General features: G+C 51.1%; 1 protein-coding gene across 5 annotated transcripts in view; it reads right to left on the reverse strand.

Moving 5' to 3' along the window:
* Positions 1-25,060, reverse strand: part of RAP1GAP (RAP1 GTPase activating protein) — a 111,971-nt gene that overhangs the window by 12,186 nt on the left and 74,725 nt on the right. For 4 of the 5 annotated variants that reach the window (XM_081870956.1, XM_081870957.1, XM_081870953.1 and 1 more), the window contains 12 exons: positions 23,091-23,194; positions 21,116-21,194; positions 20,198-20,251; positions 19,084-19,167; positions 14,213-14,313; positions 13,902-14,031; positions 13,491-13,646; positions 11,050-11,121; positions 9,633-9,719; positions 9,078-9,218; positions 4,723-4,854; positions 928-1,005 (listed from right to left, as the gene is read on the reverse strand). In XM_081870956.1, coding sequence (XP_081727082.1) covers positions 928-1,005; positions 4,723-4,854; positions 9,078-9,218; positions 9,633-9,719; positions 11,050-11,121; positions 13,491-13,646; positions 13,902-14,031; positions 14,213-14,313; positions 19,084-19,167; positions 20,198-20,251; positions 21,116-21,194; positions 23,091-23,194 — 1,218 coding nt within the window. The remainder of the gene's footprint in view (positions 1-927; positions 1,006-4,722; positions 4,855-9,077; positions 9,219-9,632; positions 9,720-11,049; positions 11,122-13,490; positions 13,647-13,901; positions 14,032-14,212; positions 14,314-19,083; positions 19,168-20,197; positions 20,252-21,115; positions 21,195-23,090; positions 23,195-25,060) is intronic. The other variant, XM_081870954.1, reaches the window with a different exon arrangement.

Here is a 25,060-nt window from a genome sequence, read left to right on the forward strand (position 1 = left end):
GGAAAGAGGAAGGGTGAGGGTCAGGTAGGATGTGGCTCGAGTGAATGGAAAAGCATGGCAAGGTGGGCACAAGTGTGCTCTGTGGGGCTGGCATCCTCCTCACGCCACCATCAGCTAACACAATCCTTTTATTCAGTTATTTATTTTTAACAAGGAAAACTTGGGAGACTGGGTTCCTACACAGCAGGCGGGGAGAACTTTTGGTCCACCCTGATGTTGCTGAAGTACAGCTCCCTTCATTGCTAGCAGAGGGTGGGCAATCCCTATGGGAACTGTAGTTCAGCAACAACCAATAATAATAATAATAATAATAATAATAATAATAATAATAATAATTTTATACCACTCTGGGTGGCTTACAGCACATAAAAAATGGCAAAACATTAAAAATTTCCCGATACAGGGTTGCCTTCAGATGTCTTCTAAAAGTCTGATAGCTGTTTATTTCCTTGACATCTGGTGGGAGGGCGTTCCACAGGGCGGGCGCCACTACCGAGAAGGCCCTCCCGAGAAGGTTCCCCTTATCTGATTCAGAAGGAGGGCGGGATAATTATGGCAACAACAACAATAACAATACAACCTTAGTACTGTCATCCTGTTTTGAGAAATCATTGTTAATTGCTCCCCCCCCCCCCGAAGGCTGATTGAAACATAAGTAAAATTATTAGGACCGAATGCAAAGCTACCCAGTAGTGAGCAAGCTTTCGGTTTCACCAAAATACTTTTGCAGGAGGGAGCGAGAATTATTAACCTGCGTGTTCCCTCCTGCACCCCAGCCCCCCACCGGAGGTCTAGAGGGATGATGGGGAGTACCAGGGGTGGGGTGTGCCCCTCCAACATGCGGGGGGGGGGGAGGGGGCAGCCACAGGACAAGAGGCAGTGAGAGAGACACCAAGAGAGAGAGAGAGAGAGAGAGAAACTAGCCACCTCTTCTATGGTTCCTATGCCTATGGCGCTGCCTCGTCGTCCGTACCTAGTTGGCGTTTTTCCGGGGACAAGCAATGACTGGTAAGTGGGCAGAGAGAGCGCAGAAAAAAAGGACAGGGAGAGGAAAGGGAGGGGGAACAAAGGAATGAGAGAGAAAGAGAAAGAAAGAAAGAAAGAAAGAGAGAGGTCATGCAAAACAAAATGGTGCCAGGTCATCATAACAATGGCTAAAGCTCAAAGGCAGGCCGGGGGCCCATAGCTGTCAACTTTTCCCTTTTTTAAAAGGGAAATTCCCTTATTCCAAATAGGATTCCTCGCAAGAAAAGGGAAAAGTTGACAGCTATGCCGGGGTCCCCGGGTGGAGGGGGTGGGCATGGAATCGGCCATGACGCAGGTAGAAAGCAGGGAGCAAAATGCTGCAATTTGGGGGGACCCCGTGTTGGGTCACAGCAGGTCAGTTTGGGGTATGAATAGCAATTTGGGGGGGGGGTGTTGGCTGGATTTTGCCCGCGGTCTACAATGGGGAGCAGCTGTGGGTATTGTCTGGAATAGGGCAGCAGGGACCCCTTTTCTCCGCCCCATACGCCAAGCTCCTCATCCTGATCTGTGCCCAGCCACCCTTCTGCCTGACCCTTGTTCGTGGTGCCTCCGTGGGACTCCGGTCCGTTGCTAAGCTGGGCTACTTACCCACCCCAACAACTAGGAAAAAATGGCCGGGAATCTCAGGCCCCCCAGAGGCTGCTGAACTACCGGTACCGTATTTTTCGCTCTATAGGATGCACCGGACCATAGGAGGGGGAGAACAGGGGGGAAAAAATCCTCCCCCTCTCTGCTCAGTGCCCCTTCAGCGAAGTGGCAGGAGAAATGGAGCCCCTTCCATTTCTCCTCCCGCTTGGCTGAAGGGGCGCTGCGCAGAGAGGGAAAACTGTGCAGCGGCTCTCCAGCGAAGCGAAGCCTGGAGAGCAAGAGGGATCGGTGTGCACCAGCCCCTCTCGCTCTCCAGGCTTCAGGCGGCTAGCTGCAAGCCTTCGGAGCGCAGCGGGAACTCCTGCAGTGCTCCGGGGGGCTTCAGGTAGCTTCAGCGAAAGCAACGCGAAGCCTCCGGAGCGCGGGGGGAGCTCTCCTTCTGCGCTTCGGAGTCTTCGCGTTGCTATCGCTGAAGCCAAGGAGCCTGCATTCGCTCCATAATACGCACACACATTTCCCCTTAATTTTTGAAGGGGGAAAAGTGCGTCTTATAGAGTGAAAAATACGGTACATCTCGCATCAGCCCCTGCCACCGGCTGGGGAGTCAAAGCTCAGCTGAAAAGCCAGAGGTTCTCCATCTCTACATTAGAGGAAGGCAGAGCTGTGATGGAAATTGGTCTGGGCAGTGAAGGCAAGTAACAGTCTAGTCGATGGATGGGGAAAATTTGGCCCTCCAGGTTGGACTCCCAACTCCCATGAGCTCCAAACAACATGGCCCCTGGCCAGGGGTCATAAATCATAAGATTGTAGAGTTGAGGTGTTTAAAGACTCTCTCAAGGCAAATCTAAAAAACATGTAGTATAAACACCGACAACTGGGAAAACACTGGCCTGCGAGCGCTCCAATGGGAGAACAGCCTTTACCAAAGGTGTCGTGGGCTTTGAAGACGCTCGAACTCAGGACGCAAAGGAGAAACGTGCTAAGAGGAAGGCACGCTTGGCAAACCCTCACCGTGATCAACTCATGCCTGGAAACCTATGTCCCCACTGTGGAAGGACGTGTGGATCCAGAATTGGCCTCCACTGTCACTTATGGACTCGTTGTTAAAACCGTTTTTATAGAAGACAATCTTACCCAGCTTTGAGGGATAGCCAAAGAAGAATAAGAATAAGAGTCCAGGTAAAGGTAAAGGGACCCCTGACCATTAAGTTCAGTGACGGACGACTCTGGGGTGTCATCGCTCATCTCACTTTATTGCCCCGAGGGAGCCGGCGTACAGCTTCCGGGTCATGTGGCCAGCATGCCTAAGCCGCTTCTGGTGAAGCAGAGCTGCGCACGGAAATGCCGTTTACCTTCCCACCGGAGTGGTATCTATTTATCTACTTGGACTTTGACGAGCAACAGGAGCTCACCCCATGGTGGGGATTCGAACCGCCGACCTTCTGATCGGCAAGCCCTAGCTTCTGTGGTTAAGACCACAGTGCCACCCGTGTCCAACCCCGCTGCAATGTGACGGAGCCACTGTAAGACCCATACTTTACTAAAAGAGGAGCCATCGCAAGGGATGATAGGAGTTGGGGCTCTGTAGCATCTGGAGGGTCAAAGCTCCCCCCTCCACCTGTTCCTAACCAGGGCACTGTAGGATGAAAGTGCCAAGCGTCTTCTCTTCCCTCTGTACCCACCTCTTTTGCTGCTAGGGCAGGAAAGTGGTGGTGACCACATTGCTCCAGGCCCCCCCCCCCACCCTGCAGCTTGCCGTCCTTGCAGCCCAGACGGGAGGTGGAATAATTGGACTTTTGCACCCTTTCGGAGGTACACGCACTTGAGTTAGCGATTGCAAGTACATGAAAGGGAGGCGGGGGCCGCGTGTGCCTAAGGTTATCTCGTGCCGATCGGCTCAGAGCAACGGAACGTGCAAGCCTTAGGTCTCTGGATCTAAAATAAGAACCAAACAGGCCGCCCCCGTCTGCTCATTTTTATTTTATTTTTGTTGGTGGTGGGGCGCATGGAAATACCATGGTCCTGCTTGGAGATTCCCAGCTGTTTTCATTTCTTAACTTTGCCCCAGCTCTGGAGTGCGGGTGCCACCTACTGGCCACTCGCAAGCGCCGCACCCAAAGTGTGCCTGCACTTGGCCATGACTTTGCCGCCAGCCACAATGAGAACCGGCTGCTTGGGAGGGCCAAATGGATTTATGGAAATCTCACTCCAAGGGTGGCTTGGAGGAAAAGCACATTTAATCTGCCCCTTCCCCTTCCCCTTCCTTCTTAATGGCTGCTCTTTGCATAGGAAACTGCCTTGCACTGAACCAGGGTTTGGGGTCCACCTCGCTCAGTACTGTCTGCTCTGACTGGCAGCAGCTTTCTAGGGTTTGATATTCCCAGCCCTACCTGAAGATGCTTGCAGGGGATTGAACCTGGGGGCCTTCTGCACACAAAGCAGGTAGCTCAGTTGGCAGAGCACAAGGCTCTTAATCTGGGGGTCATGGGTTCGAGTCCCACGGTGGGCAAAAAAATCCTGCATTGCAGGGGGTTGAACTAGATGACCCTTCATGGTCCTTTCCAACTCTACATTCTATGATTCTATGACTCCGGGATAGCATTACTACCGAGCCAAGGCCATTACAGAAGTCCATAATGGTCAAATAATGTGAAATTGACTGGACCACATCATAAGCAACTCCTCCCTGCCCTCCCACTTCAAGAATGAAATTGACTGGACCGGATAACCAGGAGTTCCTGGTCCAGTCAATTTCACTTCCGGGTGGGGAGAAAACCCTGTTTGCAGTCTGGTCCAGTCAATTTCACTCCCCAAAGTGGTGATGTATTGCTGAATGAGTGAGGAGCTGGCAAACCTGGCTGGTTATTAATGAACTCATTTCAAGGGAGCTCAGCGCAGGAAGCAAGGGGACGGGAAGGTCAATCCGGGAAATGACTTTTAATTGGGGGGGCACAGATAAGGAGGGGGAGGAATGAGGCGTTTAGAGCGGCAAGGTCAAGAAGGGGCAGGCGTTACTAGGGAGGAGATATGGCAGGAGGGGGGAAGGGTGGCGTGGGGAATTCTGGGACTCGGGAGGAAACCAGGGGATTTGGGGAGGGGGGTACTCACTATGCCTGCGGCTTTGGCGATGTCGGGGTTGTTGTGGCCAAAACTCCCGCTGTGGCTGGTGGAGACGGTGTTCTGCCTCTTGCCGCTGAGCCCCATGGCATCCATCGACTGGCTGCGGCTGCGGATCACCCGCTGCAAAGGGGGGAAACAGAGGTCGTGTCACCGGAGCCCTCCCTCTTTACCTTCGCAGCTAGGCTCCTGGCCCTACAGCCCTTGGGCAATGGGGCAGGGAACTGAGAGGGGTCAGACTGGGGGAATGGGAGGCCTTTGCCCAGACGCAGATATTCCCGCCCACCCGCCAAAACTTCGTAATTCTTTAGCTGCAGTGCTATGATCCTATGATAAAATTCAATGTGAAGCAGGTAGGCTGCTTTATAGGGGGAGCCCATGTAGCTCAGCGATTGTCTACACTGACCGGCAGCAACGGATAATAATAATAATAATCTGGCTGGGCTTCCCCCACTCTGGGCGGCTTCCAAAAAAATATTAAAATACTTTGATACATCAAACATTAAAAACTTCCCTATACAGGGCTGCCTTCAGATGTCTTCTAAAAGTCTGGTAGTTGTTGTTCTCTTTGACATCTGGTGGGAGGGCGTTCCACAGGGCGGGTGCCACTACCGAGAAGGCCCTCTGCCTGGTTCCCTGTAACTTAGGTTCTCGCAATGAGGGAACCACCAGAAGGCCCTCGGCGCTGGACCTCAGTGTCCGGGCTGAACGATGGAGGTGGAGACGCTCCTTCAGGTATACTGGACCGAGGCCGTTTAAGGCTTTAAAGGTCAACACCAACACTTTGAATTGTGCTCGGAAACGTACTGGGAGCCAATGTAGGCCTTTCAAGACCAGTGTTACCGTATTTTTCGCCCTATAGGATGCACTTTTTCCCCTCCAAAAATGAAGGGAAAATGTGTGTGCATCCTATGGGGCGAATGCAGGCTTTCGCTGAAGCCTGGAGAGCGAGAGGCGTCGGTGCGCACCGACGTCTCTCGCTCTCCAGGCTCCAGGAAGCTATCCGCAAGCCTTGCACGCCTGGAGGGAGTTTCCCCGGGCGCGCAAGGCTTGTGGGCGGCAGCCTGCAGCGCGGAGCACGGGGCGCCCTTCGGAGGACGCCCCATGCTCCACGCAGGCGTACGCTAGCCTTGCGCACCCGGAGGATCTCCCCCCGAGAGCGCAAGGCTTGTGGGCGGCAGCCGGCAGCGCGGAGCATGGGGCACCCTTCGGAGGACGCCCCGTGCTTCGCGCTGCTGTCGGCAAGCCTTGCGCACCCGGGGGATCTCCCCCCGGGAGTGCAAGCCTTGCGGGCGGCAGCCGGCAGCGCGGAGCACGGGGCGCCCTTCGGAGGACGCCCCGTGCTTCGCGCTGCTGTCGGCAAGCCTTGCGTGCCGGGGGGGCGCGTGGGGCGCCCTGAAACAGAGGGCTCCCCACACTGCGGATAACAGCCTGCCGCCCGACGCGCGGGGCACCCTGAAGCAGAGCGCCCCTCGCGCCGGGCAGACATCGGCCAGCCCCACAAGCTCGGAGGACAGCGGGGAGGCGCAGCACCGCCATCTGACTGTTCCCCGACCTGGTTTTAGGGGGGGAAATAAAGGGGAATTTTTTTCCCTTTATTTCCCCCCCAAAAAAGTAGGTGCGTCCTATGGGACGGAGCGTCCTATGGGACGAAAAATACGGTATATGGTCTTGGCGGCCGCTCCCAGTCAGGGTTTTTAGAGGCAGCCCTACTTGGAGATGCTACCTTTGAGGATTGTTAACCTGGGGCCTTCTGCATGCAAAGCAGGGCTCTGACACTGAGCTGCGACCCTTCCCCTCTCCCCCTACGAAAAAAGGCGACAAGTTCCTAGTCCTCAAGGTTGTGAACAAAAAAGGCAGCTATAAAGAGGACGCTGCCTCGTATGGTGCCAACCTCCTTGGATCTACCTAGTTCAGGATTATAATGACTCCCCGCCAGAGTTTCAGGTAGGGGACATCCCTGGCTCTAACTAAAGATGCTGTTAAGGATTCAGAGTGGTGAGAAGACTGGTAACAGCTATTGATTTTATTGCAAAGTACAGTGGTGCCCCGCAAGACGAATGCCTCGCTAAACGAAAAACCCGCAAGACGAAAGGGTTTTCCGATTTTTAGCGGCTTCGCAAGACGAATTTCCCTATGGGCTTGCTTCGCAAGACGAAAGCCCATAGGGAAATCTCCGGGGACAGCGGGGAAGCGCAGCGCGCCTTCTCCTCTGTTCCTGGACCTGTCCTGAAGGCTTGCGGTGGGAGGTCCGGGAACAGAGGAGAAGGCGCGCAGCGCTTCTCCTCTGTTCCCGGGGCTTGCGGTGGGAGGAGGGTTTTTCCTCCGCACCGCCAACATTCAGAACAGCATTCTGAATGTTGGCGGTGGGGAGGAAAGCCCTCCTCCCACCGCAAGCCTTCAGGACAGGTCCGGGAACAGAGGGGAAGGCGGCAGCGCTTCTCCTCTGTTCCCGGACCTGTCTTGAAGACTTGCGGTTGGAGGAAGGTTTTCCTCCCCACTGCCAACATTCAGAAGGCTGTTCTGAAGGCTGGCGGTGGGAAGAAAAGCCCTTCTCCCCCGCCAGTCTTCAGAAGAGTTCCCCGCAGAAGAGTTCTCCAAGCTGCGGATAGCAGCCTGCTGCCCCTATCCGCAGCTTGGAGAGCCCTGTGGGGAAGTCCTGCAGGGCTCCCCAAGCTGCGAATGTCTGCCCCGCGCGAGGGGCGCTCTGAAGCAGAGCGCCCCTCGTGCGGGGCAGCAGCCTGCTATCCGCAGCTTGGAGAGCCCTGCGGGGAAGTCCTGCAGGGCTCCCCAAGCTGCGAATGTCTGCCCCGCGCGAGGGGCGCTCTGAAGCAGAGCGCCCCTCGTGCGGGGCAGCAGCCTGCTATCCGCAGCTTGGAGAGCCCTGCGGGGAAGTCCTGCAGGGCTCCCCAAGCTGCGAATGTCTGCCCCGCGCGAGGGGCGCTCTGAAGCAGAGCGCCCCTCGTGTGGGGCAGCAGCCTGCTATCCGCAGCTTGGAGAGCCCTGCGGGGAAGTCCTGCAGGGCTCCCCAAGCTGCGAATGTCTGCCCCGCGCGAGGGGCGCTCTGCTTCAGAGCGCCCCTCGCGCCGGGCAGCAGGCTGCTATCCGCAGCCTAGGCAGCCCTGCAGGAACTCTTCTGAAGGCTGGCAGTGGGAGAAGGGCTTTTCTTCCCACCGCCAGCCTTCAGAAGGCTGTTCTGAAGGCTGGCGGTGGGGAGAAAAGTCCTTCTCCCCCCGCCAGCCCTCAGAAGAGGTCCGGGGACAGACTGTCCCCGGACCTGGTCTGAAGGCGGTCTCCCTAGGAACGCATTAATTGATTTTCAATGCATTCCTATGGGAAACTGTACTTCGCAAGACGAAAAACTCGCAAGAAGAAAAAACTTGCGGAACGAATTAATTTCGTCTTGCGAGGCACCACTGTAGTTGCCATACATCTGTGGCAGGGGAAAGCTTCTACAGCTTATTTAGACATAATTTCATGCCATGAATTTCTCTTGCCCTTTTGTTTGCATTAGCAAGAACGGGCAAAAATATTTCTTGTGCAATATCTAGTATGGCAGGAACCAGCTGATTGGTTGCATTGAATTACTCAAATCAAATAGCTAGATTAGGAAAACACGTGCAGTCAGCCATCACTGTACAGTTGTACCTTGGAAGTCGTACAACTCGGAAGAAGTTCATTCGACTTCTGAAACATTCGACTGCCAAAGCACGGCTTCTGATTGGCTGCAGGAAGCTCCTGCAGCCAATCGGAAGCCCCGTCGGATGTTTGGCTTCCAAAAGAACATTCAAAAACCAGAACGCTCGCTTCCAGTTTCGGGAGCCAAAATGCTCAACTCCCAAGGCGTTTGGGAGCCGAGGTACGACTGTACTGGATTGTATCGGGTTGCTTCTGATGGGGTAGAAGGTTATAGGGATGTACTTATGGAACCAAGGGGGCAGTGGGGGCCCCCAAAAGTTTGGGAACCGCCGGCCAAAGCCAGCGACCATGTGCGGAAATCCCCGTGCCCCAAACGAGGCATTGGGGGGATGCCTCTTAACCCTGAGTGATGTCCCCTGCTCCCCACACCTCTCTCGCACAGGTGGGGGTGACGCATCCTGTCTCACAGCTTGGGGCAACATGGTAAAATGCTCCTCTATGCGTGTGCCATGCACACACCTCTTGCCGCCTCCGCTGAGCTTCATTTAGCTGCGGCTTCCGGCAAGATCTCTCTAGAGGAGAGACCTCTGTGGCATCTTGCCAGACATAGAAGCTGGGGGTTTTTTGGGGGGTGGGGCCCACAGAGCCTTGGATTCCACCACCTGAGGCATCTACCTCAGGGACGGCCCCTGCTCACACGCACCCACCTTGAAGGACTCGAAGAAGCCCCCGCTGCTCCCGCTGCCGTTCTCCATCTTGTCCTCATCTCCCCCAAGGCCCATCATGGACTGGCTGTTGAGGTGTAGCTCCTCGTAGAGGGTCTCCAACAGAGCTGTTCGCGTGCGCTCCTGCAGCCAGGAGGGAACCGGGGTGGGGTTTAGGGCTGGTCGGAGAGAGGGATGGGGAAAGCTTGGAAGAGAGGTGGGCGGGGAAGTGTAGACTAGCCCAATACCCCCCCCCAACTGGAAGTTGGCAAGAAGAAGAAGAAGAAGAGTTTGGATTTGATATCCCGCTTTATCACTACCCGAAGGAGTCTCAAAGCGGCTAACATTCTCCTTTCCCTTCCTCCCCCACAACAAACACTCTGTGAGGTGAGTGGGGCTGAGAGACTTCAGAGATGTGTGACTGGCCCAAGGTCACCCAGCAGCTGCAGGTGGAGGAACGGAGACGCGAACCCAGTTCCCCAGATTACGAGTCCACCGCTCTTAACCACTACACCACACTGACTCAGTGGAACCCCTGTCAACTGAGTAGCTTCTCACCTCCAGTTTGGCAAACTTCTCCGCCTTGTAGCAGGCGTACTCGGCGTTGATCAGCTTCGTCAGGAGAAATTCTTGGAAGTCGGGGCCCTGAGCAAGGAAAACGGAAAGATGGGAAACGGAACGCAGCTCCCGCTATCCCTGACTGAACCCATAGACCAGGGGTCAGTAAACTTTTTCAGCGGGGGGCCGGTCCACCATCCCTCAGACCTTGTGGGGGGCCGGACTATATTTTGAAGGGAAAAAATGAACGAATTCCTATGCCCCACTAATAATAATAATAATAATAATAATAATAATAATAATACTTTATTATTTATACCCCGCCCATCTGGCTGGGTTTCCCCAGCCACTCTGGGTGGCTTTCAACAGAGTATTAAAATACAGTAGTCTGTTAAACATTAAAAGCTTCCCTAAAGAGGGCTGCCAAGGATGCATTTTAAATAAAAGGACACATTCTACTCATATAAAAACAAGCTGATTCCCAGAACATCCACGGGCCGGATTGAGAAGGGGATTGGGCTAGATCCAGCCCCCGGGCCTTAGTTTGCCTACCCATGCCATAGACCTTCTGTAAAGGCAAAGGAAGTACTTCTGCAACCAAGCCATAGCCCCTTCCCTGACGACAGGTAAAGGCAAATGATGACCCACTGATGATGGTGGTGATGATTTATTAAATGTGTATGCCACCCTACACCTGCAGGTCTCAGGGCGGTTACAACATAAAATCACAATATAAAAACATAAAATACATAATAAAAACAAAAACAACCCAATAATCTCTCCCCCCCCCAAATAGGGCTTTCCCTCCCTCTTTTCTCACTGTGTACCCCATAAACATGCACTGGAAATTCTCCCAGTGCTCCAGAGCAGATTTAGGGCTTCTGGACACACACAAAGACAGGGGAGAATCTTGTTCCATGAAGAATAAAACTCATTTGAATCCCGCCCAGAGCCAACCTAAATTAATCCCCTAGATAGAAAATACCAAACTGGAAAACACTGTGCGGAAAAACACTCTGGCCTGATTCAGACATAACACCTCTCTCTCTCTCTGCCTAGGTTTTAAGTTGCAAGCAACTCCTGTTAACCCTGGATGAAATTAACCTGGGTCATTTTGCATGTGGCAATTAAATTACAATCTCAGACTGAAGAGGGTATTGTCATGAATGCACCACGCTCAGTACATTAGCCGTGGCTGCATATGATTCCTCTTCCAAGGCTTGATTGGCCAGTGGTGGTGGTTGTGGGAGGTCTGGAGACCCAGCTGTGCCTCATTCACAGGCAGTGGCAGCTGATGCTCACAGAGGGTACAGGGAGGTACCCCCAATTTCCTTCACTTTCCTTGACACCGGGGGAGCCTAGAGATGAAGGAGGAAGGAGCGTTGAAGCCCAGCTGGTTGGCTATAGGAAAACTCACCTTTCGGAAAACGGCCGGGTTGGGCAACGGAGGTCCGAAGAAAGGCACGTCGTCTCGGGCAGTGACAGAGACCTGGAGAGAAAGAGGTGGGTGGGAGAGAGATGCAACCAGGAAGCTCCAGAAGCTGCCTAGAAGTTATCCAGAGATGGAAAGAAGACAAAGTCCCTACCCGAGAAGAATGGCAGATGAAGTTGATGGATTATGCTAAAATGACCGGAAGAGTCAGAAATCAGGAATACCAAAATTTTAACAAGGAATGAGGAAAATTTATAGCTTATCTTAAAGACCATTATAAACAGCTAAAACGGTTAGTAGGATTGGAATATCACTTGCCGTTTAAGGGCGAATTTTGGATACAATGGAGATGCAAAAGATTTGGATCATCATAAAAGATGCAGGAGGAAATGATTAATAATAGGACCCACAAAGAGGAGGAGGGAAGTCCCGAAGATGCATTGGAATCCTATTTTTACGATTTATGTTTGATACATCTCTGTAAAACTTTAATCTGAAAAACCAAACAAATAAATTTATTTTAAAAATAAATTTATTTTTAAAATGCCTTCGGCCCTAGTCTGCACCACTCCTTTTTGAGAGCTGAGCAGAGAACTCAGGTGGATTAAGATGGTGGAAAAAGGAGATTCCGATGTAATATTCATAAGAACTTTCCAGCCATAAGAGCTGTACGACAGTGGGACGGACTCCTTTGCAAGGGGGGGGTGTGTGTGTCCCTCTTTCGTTGGGAGATTTTAAAGCAGAGGTTGAACCTGTCAGGGGTTCTTTAGTTGCGCTGCAGAGGGGGTTGGAATAGATGAGCCCTGGGGGACTCCTTCCAACTCAACAATTCTATAATTCTGTGCTTAACAGCGACACTGAGTGCCTGGTAGCTCTTCTTTATGGACCCTTCAGGGTGTGAAGTATCAGCAGAGCGGGGTCCCCCTTTGTCGCTCCACCTCCCTCTGAAGTTTGGGTGGTGGCGGCCTGAGACAGAGCCTTCTCTAAGCCAGCACCCCCTAAGTTGTGCAACTCCCACCCCAGAGAGGTCTGCCGGACACCTTCACTGTGCAACACACCCTTTTCCCCTGGCCTCCGACAGCCCTGGGTGTTTATAGGGCCCACCCTTTTTCTGCGACTGTAGCCTGCTTTAACTGTTTTCAGTTTTTAATTGCTGTCAATTACCGTATTTTTCGCTCTGTAAGACGCACTTTTCCCCTCCTAAAAAGTCAGGGGAAATGTGTGTGCATCTTATGGAGTGAATGCAAGCTGCGTGGCTATCCCAGAAGACAGAATCATAGAATCATAGAATCATAGAATCAGAGTTGGAAGAGACCACAAGGGCCATCGAGTCCAACCCCCTGCCAAGCAGGAAACACCATCAGAGCACTCCTGACATATGGTTGTCAAGCCTCTGCTTAAAGACCTCCAAAGAAGGAGACTCCACCACACTCCTTGGCAGCAAATTCCACTGTCAAACAGCTCTTACTGTCAGGAAGTTCTTCCTAATGTTTAGGTGGAATCTTCTTTCTTGTAGTTTGGAACCATTGCTCCGTGTCCGCTTGTCTGGAGCAGCAGAAAACAACCTTTCTCCCTCCTCTATGTGACATCCTTTTATATATTTGAACATGTCTATCATATCACCCCTTAACCTCCTCTTCTCCAGGCTAAAAATGCCCAGATCCCTTAGCCGTTCCTTATAAGGCATCGTTTCCAGGCCTTTGACCATTTTGGTTGCCCTCCTCTGGACACGTTCCAGTTTGTCAGTGTCCTTCTTGAACTGTGGTGCCCAGAACGGGACACAGTACTCCAGGTGAGGTCTGACCAGAGCAGAATACAGTGGCACTATTACTATCCCTTGATAGCTGTGCAGCGTTCCCTCTCGTTGTTCTAGCTTCTGGCTTAGCCGCACGAAGCCTCCGCAGGGCAGTGGGGAGGCTTCGTCCGGTTGCCCTGTGGAGGCAGCTATCCCTGGCTATCCCCCACCTCCCAGAAAAGCCCCCAAGAGCCATGCTCCCTTTAAAGAGTGCACAGCTCTTGGCTGGCTTTTGTGGGAGGTGAGGGAAGGGACAGGGGGCAGCTTAGCCGCGCGCAGCCTTTTCCGGGCAGGGGGAGCCTTCATCCCGCTGCCTGGGAGAGACTTCGCGCGGCTATCCCAAAAGCCAGAACAGCATGAGGCTATCCCAGAAGCCAGATCCCTCTTGCTGTTCTGGCTTCTGGGATTCAGAATATTTTTTTCCTTGTTTTCCTCCTCCAAAAACTAGGTGCATCTTATGATCTGCTGCATCTTATAGAGCGAAAAATACGGTACCTGCTGGTGAAAGGTGGGTAATCAATTGAATCAATAATGCTAATGGTAATAATAGTAAAGTCCCCCCAACCACCCATCGCCATTCCAGGTTCCGGCACCCGGAGATAACTGACTCCACCAATAAAAGCCCAGCCACCTTGTAGAGTGTATTCTCCGTACAGGGATTCTCGGCCTGAACTACAATGTAGGCGTGCAGGAAGTTGGAGGCGATCATGTCTGGGACAAAGGGCGTGTTCTCGTCCTGGAAGATGATGGCCACGATGTCGTTCCCGATGTGCCGTTTCCTCTGCAGCTATGAGCAGGAGGAGAGAGAGGAGAGGAGAGGGTCATTGTTTTAGTCCCACTCGCTTTTCCTCACCCAGGAGGTAGGGGGAGAGGAAAAACACACACACACAAAGGAGGTTTCAGGCCAGGAGGCAACCAAGTCCAGGCAAGCTGTGAACTCCAGCAGCTCGTAAGGCGGTGCTTCCACCGGTGCACTGCCAGCTACGCCTTTCCTCTGCCCTCCTGGCTGCGCTTTCCTCCGCCATTGAAGCCACGTCCCTACCTGCTGAGTATCCCCCTCCGTGTAGGGCAGCTTCGTGGACACATGGAACATGATCTCCTTGTTTCGGAAGTTGTAGTAGACCGACTCTGTCCCTGTCTGCCCGTGGGTCACGTCGAGGCCCCCCCGAAACCTGCACCCCACAGAAAGACACAGGCCTGAGACCAGTTCGAGGGCTGTGCTGCCAACAGCTTTGAGTGTTTTCAGAAGCGAAAAACAACAACTGTGCCCCTCCTCCCTGGCATGCAGCTGGGTCTTGGGGGGGGCAGACGTAAAGGAGCCCCCTGTTCTCCCTCTGTCCCGACTCTACTCACCCCTTGAAGTCCTGCAACTTGACTTTCTGGCCCAAGAATTCAAGGAATTCGACGAATGCTGGGCTCTCCTCTGTGGTGCTGAAGAGCTCCTCTTCTGAAGTCTGCAGAGAAGAGGCAGAGTTATGTGTGCTGATGCTCAAAGAGAGGGCTTGGCTTACAGCCATGGGGTGGGGGTGGGGAGTTCTCTGTGCATCCCTAACCCAGACCACCTTGAAGGGGAAAGGACTGGCCAGACGTAAGAGCTTACAGCCCTCTCTCGTTAGCATCCCAGTTAACTGAAGAAGACTCCTGCACTAGTTGGGTTCAGCCAATGGGCGCTCCAGCATCTTGTCCTCAGGTGGTCAAGCAGCTACTGAAATGGTACCCAGGAACAAGAGCTCTCTCCCCTCCTGTACTTTCCAGGAACTGGGATTCAAAAGCATTGCAGCAATTGCCCTCTCCCTTCCATGAATTTGACCAATCGTCTGCTAAAGGCATCCATATTGGGGAGAGGGATCATTTTTGCTTTCAGGGAGAAGGATGCGCTTCAGTTTTAGTTTAGTTTAGTTTTTAGTTTAGAGAGTGAGATGATATAGACCATGGGAAGGCAAATAAAGGCCTGGGGGCCGGATCTGGCCCAATCACCTTCTAAATCTGGCCCACGGAGGGTCCGGGAATCAGCATGTTTTTACATGAGTAGAATGTGTCCTTTTATTTTAAAATGCATCTCTGTCTTATTTGCGGGGCCTGCCTGGTGTTTTTTACATGAGCAGAATGTGTGCTTTTATTTAAAATGCATCTCTGGATTATTTGTGGGGCATAGGAATTCATTCATTCCCCCCCCCAAGGTCTGAGGGACGGTGGACTGGCAACCTGCTGAAAAAATTTGCTGACCCCTGAATTATAGAAATAGATATATTAATGAGAAAAGTATCAGGCTGCAATCTCTAAGTCCAAATTCAGGAGTGGGCAGAAAGTAGATCAGAATCAACTGCTAGATCTTGCAGGATCTGCAGGAGGGCTGCTCTCACAGGCTCCCAACTGGGTCGCAACAACAACACAAGTCTCCTTCTCCACCCCCGCCATGCCTACAAGTTTCAAGCCGGGGTGCTGAGATGAAGAATGCAGCCTGCAAGTATGAAAGAATGGCCAGTTCAAGTTCTGCTCTGGGATGGGAAACAAAAACCCCACGCCAAGATTGTACAAGACACTCTGTCATTTCATTTCATTTTCAGGTTGGTAGGTCTCACAGTTGCAGAAAACCCCCCACAAATCTGAAGTCATGCCGGTTGTCATTCATTGGGTTTGAATCTGTGGGTGCTGCACCCTTTTGAGGGGGGCTGAGAGGTCGAATAATCTACAGTGGTACCTTGGGTTACATACGCTTCAGGTTACATACGCTTCAGGTTACAGACTCCGCTAACCCAGAAATATTACCTCGGGTTAAGAACTTTGCTTCAGGATGAGAACAGAAATCGGGTGGCGGCACCAGGGCGGCAGCGGGAGGCCCCATTAGCTAAAGCGGTGCTTCAGGTTAAGAATGGACCTCCAGAACGAATTAAGTACTAAACTCAAGGTACCACTGTATAGACCAAGCAGGGGCAGTTTACGCTCTGAAAGAATAATGCCAAACTCAGCTATCCTTCGAAGCTCGCACTTCTCTAAATTTTGCAACGCAGCTCTCCAAGATGGGTGGGGGATAAAATTGTTGGGTGCGAAAATATAGGTTATTAGGAGAAAGTGGACATAAAATGCATGTGCCAGTGAAAAAAATAACAAGCAAAAACGCATCTGGGGGGAAATGTCTTGCAAAAACGTGTATCTATATCAGGGGAAACGGCTTCAGTCCGTTAATTTCAAGAGGTCTCGATCCCAACCTGGGCCGCTAGATGGAGCTCCCGCCACCTGGAAAAATCATACATTTAACAGGTTTAAAATGCAAACATTTTAAATAGAGAGGATGGTGGGTGGCTTTGTGAAAGCTGGATCATGGTGTCTCTCTCCCTCCCTCCCCACTTTCCCTTTTCATCCCCTGAGAATCACTTGTCAATTGACTGCGCCTTTTTACCCCACCCCAAAGGATCAGAGCTTTGTCATGACTTCCTCAAGATAAAAGCTGCGCAGGAGGCACGGGAGCACTCAATTTAGCTCAGCTTTTTAAGAAAAGGCCCTCCTGCATGCTCTGGAGGGGGAGGCAGCTGTGTGCTGCCTGGGGGGGGGGTACCCCTCTCCTTCTCCAGCTGATTTCTCAGGTGTGAAGGAGCCAGAGTGGGGGGGGGGGAATGGGGAGGAATCCAGCATCCCTGAAGCAGCGCAGAGGTATTGCCGTTTGTTCAGGGGGAGAAGAAGGGGGGGGGTCTCCAATGCTGGTGCAGAGTGGCTCCCTCCAGCTAGCAAACCCAATAGGCAGGGCAGTCCACAGGGAGGTACTAATACAGTGGAACCTCGGTTATTGAACCGCTCCGCTCCCGAACGTCGAAAACCCAGAAGTAAAGTGTTCCGTATCACAATAGTGATAACCTATGTTGGAAATGTAAAGAAAAAGAAGGTACCTTTTATCATATGTGGTGCACCTGGCCCAAGGTGAAAGACTTCTGGGAGAAGATTTATAATGAATTGGAAAAAAATGTTGAAATATACATTTATTAAGAAACCAGAGGCCTTTCTTCTTGGAATAACAGGTTTGGAATTGCCCAGGAAAGATGTTAGACTGTTTCTGTATGCCGCAACTACAGCTAGAATTTTGTTGGCCAAGAATTGGAAAACACAAGAAGTGCCAAAAGTAGAGGAATGGCAGATGAAGATGATGGAGATTTCAGAGCTAGCTGACCTGACCGGAAGAGTCCGCGACCAGAAGGAGGAGTACCAGGAGGAATGGAGGAAATTTAAAGACTATTTAGTTAAATATGCTAAGATAATTTAAATAGAAATACTTGCAAACACTAGATACGCTTAGGATTTAAATATGTGATGTTACAGAATAACATGTTTAAATTTAATATGAAAAGAAAGACGTTAATTGATTAAGTAAATTTTATGAGAAATTTCTTTTGGAAAACTGTTACAATGATATACAGTGGTGCCCCGCAAGACGAATGCCTCGCAAGACAGAAAACCTGCTAGACGAAAGGGTTTTCCGTTTTGGAGGTGCTTCGCAAAACGAATTTCCCTATGGGCTTGCTTCGCAAGACGAAAATGTCTTGCGAGTTCCTGCGGGGTTCCCCCCCCTTTTTCTAAGCCGCTAAGCCGCTTATCAGCTGATCCGCTAAGCCGCTAAGCCGCTAAAAGCCGCTAAAAGCCGCTAATAGCGCTAATCCGCTAAGCCGTCAATGGGCTTGCTTCGCAAGACGAAAAAAACGCTAGACGAAGAGACTCGCGGAACGGATTAATTTCGTCTTGCGAGGCACCACTGTATATAGAAACTCAGCCAGGGGGGTTCGAGGGAGTCACGTAACAATGTTATTAAGAGTGGAATTATTACAGTTAGGATTTATGTTTGTTTGTTTATAAATTTTGGAAAATCAGTAAAAATTTTGGAAAAAGAAGGAGTAAGTGTTCCGGTTTTCAAACGTTCCTCAAAACCCAAACGTCCGACGCGGCTTCCGATCTGCAAAAAAAGCCTAGCTGTCAGCCAATCGGAAGCCGTGCCTCGGGATTGGAACGTTTCGGAAGTTGAACGTCCTGAAAACGAGTAAAAAAAAAGGCACTTTATAAAAAAAGAGAGGGAGAGAAGGGACCCCAAGGAGCCATCTAGTCTAACCCCATGCAAAGCAGGAATCGAAGGACCAAAAATGAGACCTTCCGCAGGCAGGACGGATGCTCTGCCACTAAGCTATAGGGACTTCCAAACAAAAGAAAGTAAAATTCCAGCCTTCAAGTTGCCGAGTAAAGGACTATGCTCTGCAGTGATGCTTCTGAATGCTAGTTGCTGGAAGCCACAGGAGGAGAAAGGGCTGCTGCGCTCGGATCATCCTGAAGGAGCTTCTCCACCCCCATCGTTCTGCCCGGATGCTGAGATCCAGCACCGAAGGCCTTCTGGCGGTTCCCTCACTGCGAGAAGCCAAGTTACAGGGAACCAGGCAGAGAGCCTTCTTGGTAGTGGCACCCGCCCTGTGGAATGCCCTCCCACCAGATGTCAAAGAGAGAAACAACTACCAGGCTTTTAGAAGACATCTGAAGGCAGCCCTGTTTAGGGAAGCTTTTAATGTTTGATGCATTACAGTGGTGCCTCGCAAGGCGAAAAGAATCCGTTCCGCGAGTCTCTTCGTCTTGCGGTTTTTTCATCTTGTGAAGCAAGCCCATTAGCGTCTTAGCGGATTAGCGCTATTAGCGGCTTAGTGGATCAGCTGATAAGCGGCTTAGCTGATAAGCGGCTTAGCGGCTTAGCTGATAAGCGGATTAGCGGCTTAGAAAAAGGGGGGGGGAATGGAAAAACCCCCGCAGGAACTCACAAGACATTTTCGTCTTGCAAAGCAAGCCCATAGGAAATTCGTTTTGCGAAGCACCTCCAAAACAGAAAACCCTTTCGTCTAGCGGGTTTTCCGTCTTGCGAGGCATTCGTCTTGCGGGGTACCACTGTACTGTATTTTAATATTTGGTTGGAAGCCGCCCAGAGTGGCTGGGGGGGCCCAGCCAGATGGGCAGGGTATAAATAATATATTATTATTATTATTATTATTACAGGATACCCTTTGCGGCCGGCCACCGCGAGGGAAGGATGCTAGAGTATATAGGTCCCCTTTGGGATGATTCAGCTGCAGACCTGTTTTGCCACTGCTTCCTCCTCAAAGAAGGGGCCTTCCTCTGGTCCAGGACCTCCTGGGTATTTATCTCTCTCCCCGCCCCCCGCCCCCCGCACGCCTCCAGATCTCACCTGCCTCCCACCCACTCACCTGGCCCAGCTTCTGGTAGATGACACCGAACTTGAAGTTATTGCTGATGACGTGTTCATCAAAGGTCACAATGAGTCGAGAGGCCTGGAGGGGGAGAAAATCTGGTGAGTTCAGCGAGCGGAGCCTCAGACATCAACCACATCTACCTGGTGCAAACATTCCCTGGGAACTAGGGATTCCCCCATAACCTGCAGCACACATGGAGGGGAGCCTGAGGCATGGGGGCCACAGGAAACCCCATTTCCTCTGGCTCCCGACACATCTCACCCCCACCAGAAGTTCCTTTGTGTTTCTTTCTTGGCTTTTAAATTTGCCTTCTCTCTCTCTTTCCAGCTCTGCAGCTTCAGTATTTTATTAGATAAGAATAAGATGCTTTTTATAGAAAACACTCCACCCAGCTTTTCTGAAGCTGCAGAGCAGGAAGGAGATAGGAGATGGAAATTTTAAAATTCTGGTTTTCAGTTTCAATAATTTTACAGTCATTTTAACGTTTTGAAACTTGACTTCCTCCTCTTCCTGCGGTTCCTCAAATTTATTTTTAATACTTTCTGCATATATATATATAGGATGGAAAGACTGTGAGGCATGGACCTCCTGAGGAAATATAAAACACAAAATACGCAAAACAAAAACAAGAGAACCCATTAACTCCCCCCCTTCCAAAACACATTTTAAAAGGGCACTAGATGCCAGCCAGCCAAAGGCCTGGTTAAAGAGCAACGGTTTTGCCTGGCGCCTAAATATATGCAATGAAGGTGTCCAGTGAGGCTCCCTGGAGAGGGCATTCCACCAAGGGGGAGCCACCGCAGAAAAGGCCCTGTTCTTGTCCTGCCACCCTCTGGACCTCTTGCTCTCAGGGTCTGAGTAGGTTCATATGGAGAGAGGTGGTCCCTGAGGTATTGCAGCCCTGAGACATTTGTTATAAATTAACTCTGAGGCAGCCACAGAGCTTTTATATCAGATCAGTAAATTCTGAATACTACAAAATGCTTTAGCCTTCCCTTAAGACAGCATCCAGGTTGTTGAGCACTACCTCAAGACTGATTTTCAGGAGAAGGCGTCCAAGAAACCGAAAAAATACCCATATTTCAGCGAGTTTCCTCCTCGCTCCTACCTTTGGGTACAGCACGGGGTAAAAGCGATCGACGTTGACGTCCTCGCACACCAACTGCGGCCAAGAGAGACAGACAGACACTAAGACATCGATTCTAGGATTCCAGGATCACAAAAGGAACTGGTTCCTTTTGCACAGGCACAAGAGGAAATTCCATCCAGCCCACTGCGGCCGCCGTTCTGCTAATGGAACAGCCATTTTCCTTTTTGGGGCAGAGAAGAAGTCCAACAGGTGCAGTTTCTGCCATCGTGGTGCCGCAATAACTGAGGGGTGTGTGAGAGATTGCAGTTCCCCACTGTCACCCCCCACTGAATTGTACTTTCTGTCGGGCTGAATCCATCAATGGTCCAGACACAACCCCGGGGGGGGTCTCTGCCTTGACCAACAGGTCACAGCAGGGGTCAGCAGACCTTTTCAGCAGGGAGCCGGTCCACTGTCCCTCAGACCTCGTGGGGGGCCAGACTATATTTTTTGAGGGGGGGGAGAGATGCAAGAGCACTATGAGCCCCGGTGGCTGCTTAGCTGTGTCTTGCGAGTGGCAGGGGCTGGTGGCAGCAGCGGAGGGACGATGAGCGGTGCAAGAAAGGGCTCCGGAGAGGAGCTGCTTAAAATGGCGGCTGCTCGAGCGCTGCTGTGCCCAAACCCCTTCCTCCTTTAGGCAGGGCGGGGAGAAGCCAGGAGGAGGGAGGGAGGCGCCGCCGTGGGAGGGAGAGGAAAGAATGTGCGCGCTTGCGATCCACGCACAGATTTCCGGACCATCCACAGGCTGGATCCAGAAGGCAATTGGGTCTGATCTGGCCCGCGTACCTTAGTTTGCCTACCTATGGGTCACACCAGCAGTGCTTTTGCAAGGCAAGGGTCCGAGAGCATCTCCCTCCCTCCCATCACACCCTTTTCACCCCCACCCCCAATACTTGCCTTTGCCATCTGGACAACGTTGGGGAACTCGGTCAGGCAGGAGATGGGGATGACGTCGTGGTAAGTCCGACATTTCGTCCTGTGGGGGAAGAGGGCAGAGGAGATGGGCAGAAGCCAGGCAGAAGATCCCACCTCCCGAGAAAAGATGGAGGGAAGAGAGGGGGAATTCCCCCTTCTGCCTCGCCCCAGCATTAGTGGGAAGTCCCATAGCAGCTGGAGACCCAAGTTTGAGAAACACCGATCTAGTGCAGTACAGCACTGTCTTCACGTACTGGGAATGGCTCCCTAGGGCTTAGCAACAGGGGTCAGCAAGGCTTACTGGGCATGGGCCGGATTCATAGCTGTCAACGTTTTCCTTTTTTTAAGGGAAATTCCCTTATTCCGAATAGGATTCCTCGTAAGAAAAGGGAAAAGTTGACAGCTATGGCCAGATCACTCCCGCAGAGATCCTCCGTGGGCCGGGCCGGCACAACATGACGGCGGAAAATGCATCTGTGCATGCCCAGACGCCAAAAATTGCTTCTGCACAGGCACAATTTTCGGCATCTGGGCATGCGCAGAAGCGATTTCAGGTGCCCCAGACATGCCCAGACGCGATTTCCGGTGTCTGGGCATGTGCAGAAACAATTTCTGGAGCTGCAGAAGAGAGTCCCCACGCCGTGCCGCACTGATCTAGCACAGCGCGCAGGGACTCACCAAGCATGCGGCTTGGTTCAGGGGCGGCTCGGGGGCCGGTTAAACAGCCTCCATGGGCCGCTTCCGGCCCATGGGCCTTAGGTTGCTGACCCTGGGCTTAGGAACATCCAGTCCAGCCTCCTGTTCTCACAGGGACCAACCAGATACCCATTATCGGAAACCAGCAGTCAGGATTCAAACACAAGACCGAACTCTGCCATCCTGTGGTTTCCAGCGAGTGGGACTCAGAAGCCATTGTGGCTAAGAGCATTGTATTTCAGGTAGAGGAAATTCCCAGGCCTACCAGGAGAAGTTGCCAGTTGGGGCTTTTTATTTTATTTTTTCATTTCATTTTATTTTTATATACTTTTCGTGTTTATACATTTCACTAATTTTGCAATCAATTTAACATTTCAAAACCTGACTACCTTCCCCCTCTTTCTGCGGTTCCTTCAATTTATTTTTAATTATCTTCCGCATATCCGAATTAACTTAATTTGCTCGTTTATCCATCTACTTTAAACGTATACTCTTATGAAACGCTGCAGGTTATTCCAATAATCCTGCCAATGTTCTTTTCTTTTCTTTCTTTCTTTTAAAAGTTTATATTTACAACACATACAAAAAGAAAATAATGAAGATACACAAATATCCATCACCTCCTAACAACTAAAAAAAAGAAGAAAATAAAAACAATAACAACAACAATACATTAAATATTACTCACAATACATTTAACATAAAAATGACTTTTTCCTATATAGCTGACTTCTACTCCTTACTTCTATTTCTCATCCGTTATTCACTGCCTATTATAGCATATTTTGACTTTAATGTTATTTATTCTGTCCTAGGTTTTCCATCAGATTTAAAACTCCTACCGAAGTTATTCAAATGCTGCCACATACTTCAAACTTCCATTGCTGTTTTTCAAATACACTTTAAAGACTTCCCATTTTGTGGTAAATACTTCCTGCCAATGTTCTTATCTGTTTGCAGCTTGTTGGTTAAATAAACCATTTCCGTTCTTTTATAAAAAGATTTGCTATCTAGATTTCTTATTTTCCCAGTAAGTTTCACCAGAAAGAAACAAAGAGAGAGAGAGAGAGAGAGAGAGAGAGATAACACACTTAAAACAAAATTAAAAATTCTATTCCTCATGATTCCGAATGAAGTTCTGAGTTAAACAGGGAGCTGCCCTTGGTCCATTGAGATCAGTTCTCAGTGGAAGCAACAGCTGCCCTGGGTTTCAAGACTTGGGTTTTCCTGCCCCCGCAGCTCCCCCTCTATTCCCACTCACCTCAGGAGCAACCGCAGGTGCTCTTGATCTCCAATCACGTCGTACTTGAGTGAGAAGACGAGGTGCCCCAACGCCGCGTCCACAGAGTAGTAGTTAAAGTGCTCCTGGGTTGGTGGTGGGGAGGAAAAAGGTGAATATAAGAATGGAGGAAATCTACTACTGTGATGCAGGCTCCCAGTGTTCCGTCCTCTCCTCCATGCTTTTTAATATCTCTATGAAGCCGCTGGGAGAGATCATCAGGGGGTTTGGGCTGGGTGTTCATCAGTATGCAGATGATACCCAGCTCTACATCTCTTTTAAATCAGAACCAGTGAAGGCAGTGAAGGTCCTGTGTGAGTGCCTGGAGGCGGTTGGAGGATGGATGGCGGCAAACAGATTGAGGTTGAATCCTGACAAGACAGAAGTACTGTTTTGGGGGGACAGGGGGCGGGTGGGTTTGGGGGACTCCCTGGTCCTGAATGGGGTAACTGTGCCCCTGAAGGACCAGGTGCGCAGCCTGGGAGTCATTTTGGACTCACAGCTGTCCATGGAGGCGCAAGTTAATTCTGTGTCCAGGGCAGCTGTCTACCAGCTCCACCTGGTACGCAGGCTGAGACCCTACCTGCCTGCGAACTGTCTCGCCAGAGTGGTGCATGCTCTAGTTATCTCCCGCTTGTACTACTGGAATGTGCTCTACGTGGGGCTACCTTTGAAGGTGACCCGGAAACTACAATTGATCCAGAATGCGGCAGCTAGACTGGTGACTGGAAGCGGCCACCAGACCACATAACACTGGTCCTGAGAGATTTGCATTGGCTTCCAGTACGTTTCTAAGCACAATTCAAAGTGTTGGTGCTGACCTTTAAAGCCCTAAACGGCCTCGGTCCAGTATACCTGAAGGCATATATCCACCCCTATCGTTCTGCCCAGACGCTGAGATCCAGCGCCGAGGGCCTTCTGGCGGTTCCCTCATTGCGAGAAGCAAAGCTACAAGGAACCAGACAGAGGGCCTTCTCGGTAGTGGTGCCCACCCTGTGGAACACCCTCCCATCAGATGTCAAAGAGATAAACAACTACCTGAAATTCAGAAGACATCTTAAGGCAGCCCTGTTCAGGGACGTTTTTAATGTATGACATCTTAGTGTATTTTTGGTCTTTGTGGAAGCAACCCAGAGTGGCTGGGGAAACCCAGCCAGATGGGCGGGGTACAAATAATAAATTATTCTTCTTCTTATTATTATTACTGTGAGGTGAGAGAGGTTGGCTGTTTTGTCCTTCCAGGTTCAAGGCAAAAGTCTTGGGGCCACCAGAAGGACTTGCAGCCCCAACACTTCCGTTGCCCAGCCCTTATCTCCCAGAACCGTGGGAATATAATTAAAAAAGATGCAGGTACTTGCAAATGTCAAGGATTTCTCTTAACGCAAGGATTTATCCCGTAGTCCGTCCCCCACGACATCACCAGGGGCTGCCCCCAGGTCGCATGTCTTGGCCCTGAAAACTTGGCCCTGAAAAGCCCTAAACGGCCTCGGTCCAGTATACCTGAAGGAGCGTCTCCACCCCCATCGTTCAGCCCAGACACTGAGATCCAGTGCCGAGGGCCTTCTGGTGGTTCCCTCCCTGCGAGAAATGAGGTCACAGGGAACCAGGCAGAGGGCCTTCTCGGTGGTGGCACCCGCCCTGTGGAACGCCCTCCCTTCAGATGTGAAGGAAATAAGCAGCTATCTTCTCTTTAAAAGACATCTGAAGGCAGCCCTGTTTAGGGAAGTTTTAATATTTAATGCTGTATTGCTTTTAACACTTGATTGGAAGCCGCCCAGAGTGGCTGGGGAAACTCAGCCAGATGGGCGGGGTATAAATAAATTATTATTATTATTATTATTAGCCAACCAGATGCTCTCTGGGAGGCAAGTTTTTCTCCCTTGAATCTGTCCGCCCAGGAGTTGGCACCTGTCCTGCGAATCCGAGTTCCACAGTTCAAAACCAGCACAAAA

The sequence above is a fragment of the Podarcis erhardii genome (assembly GCF_964252035.2).
Source record: "Podarcis erhardii genome assembly, chromosome: 7".
In the NCBI taxonomy this organism is placed as follows: domain Eukaryota; kingdom Metazoa; phylum Chordata; class Lepidosauria; order Squamata; family Lacertidae; genus Podarcis; species Podarcis erhardii.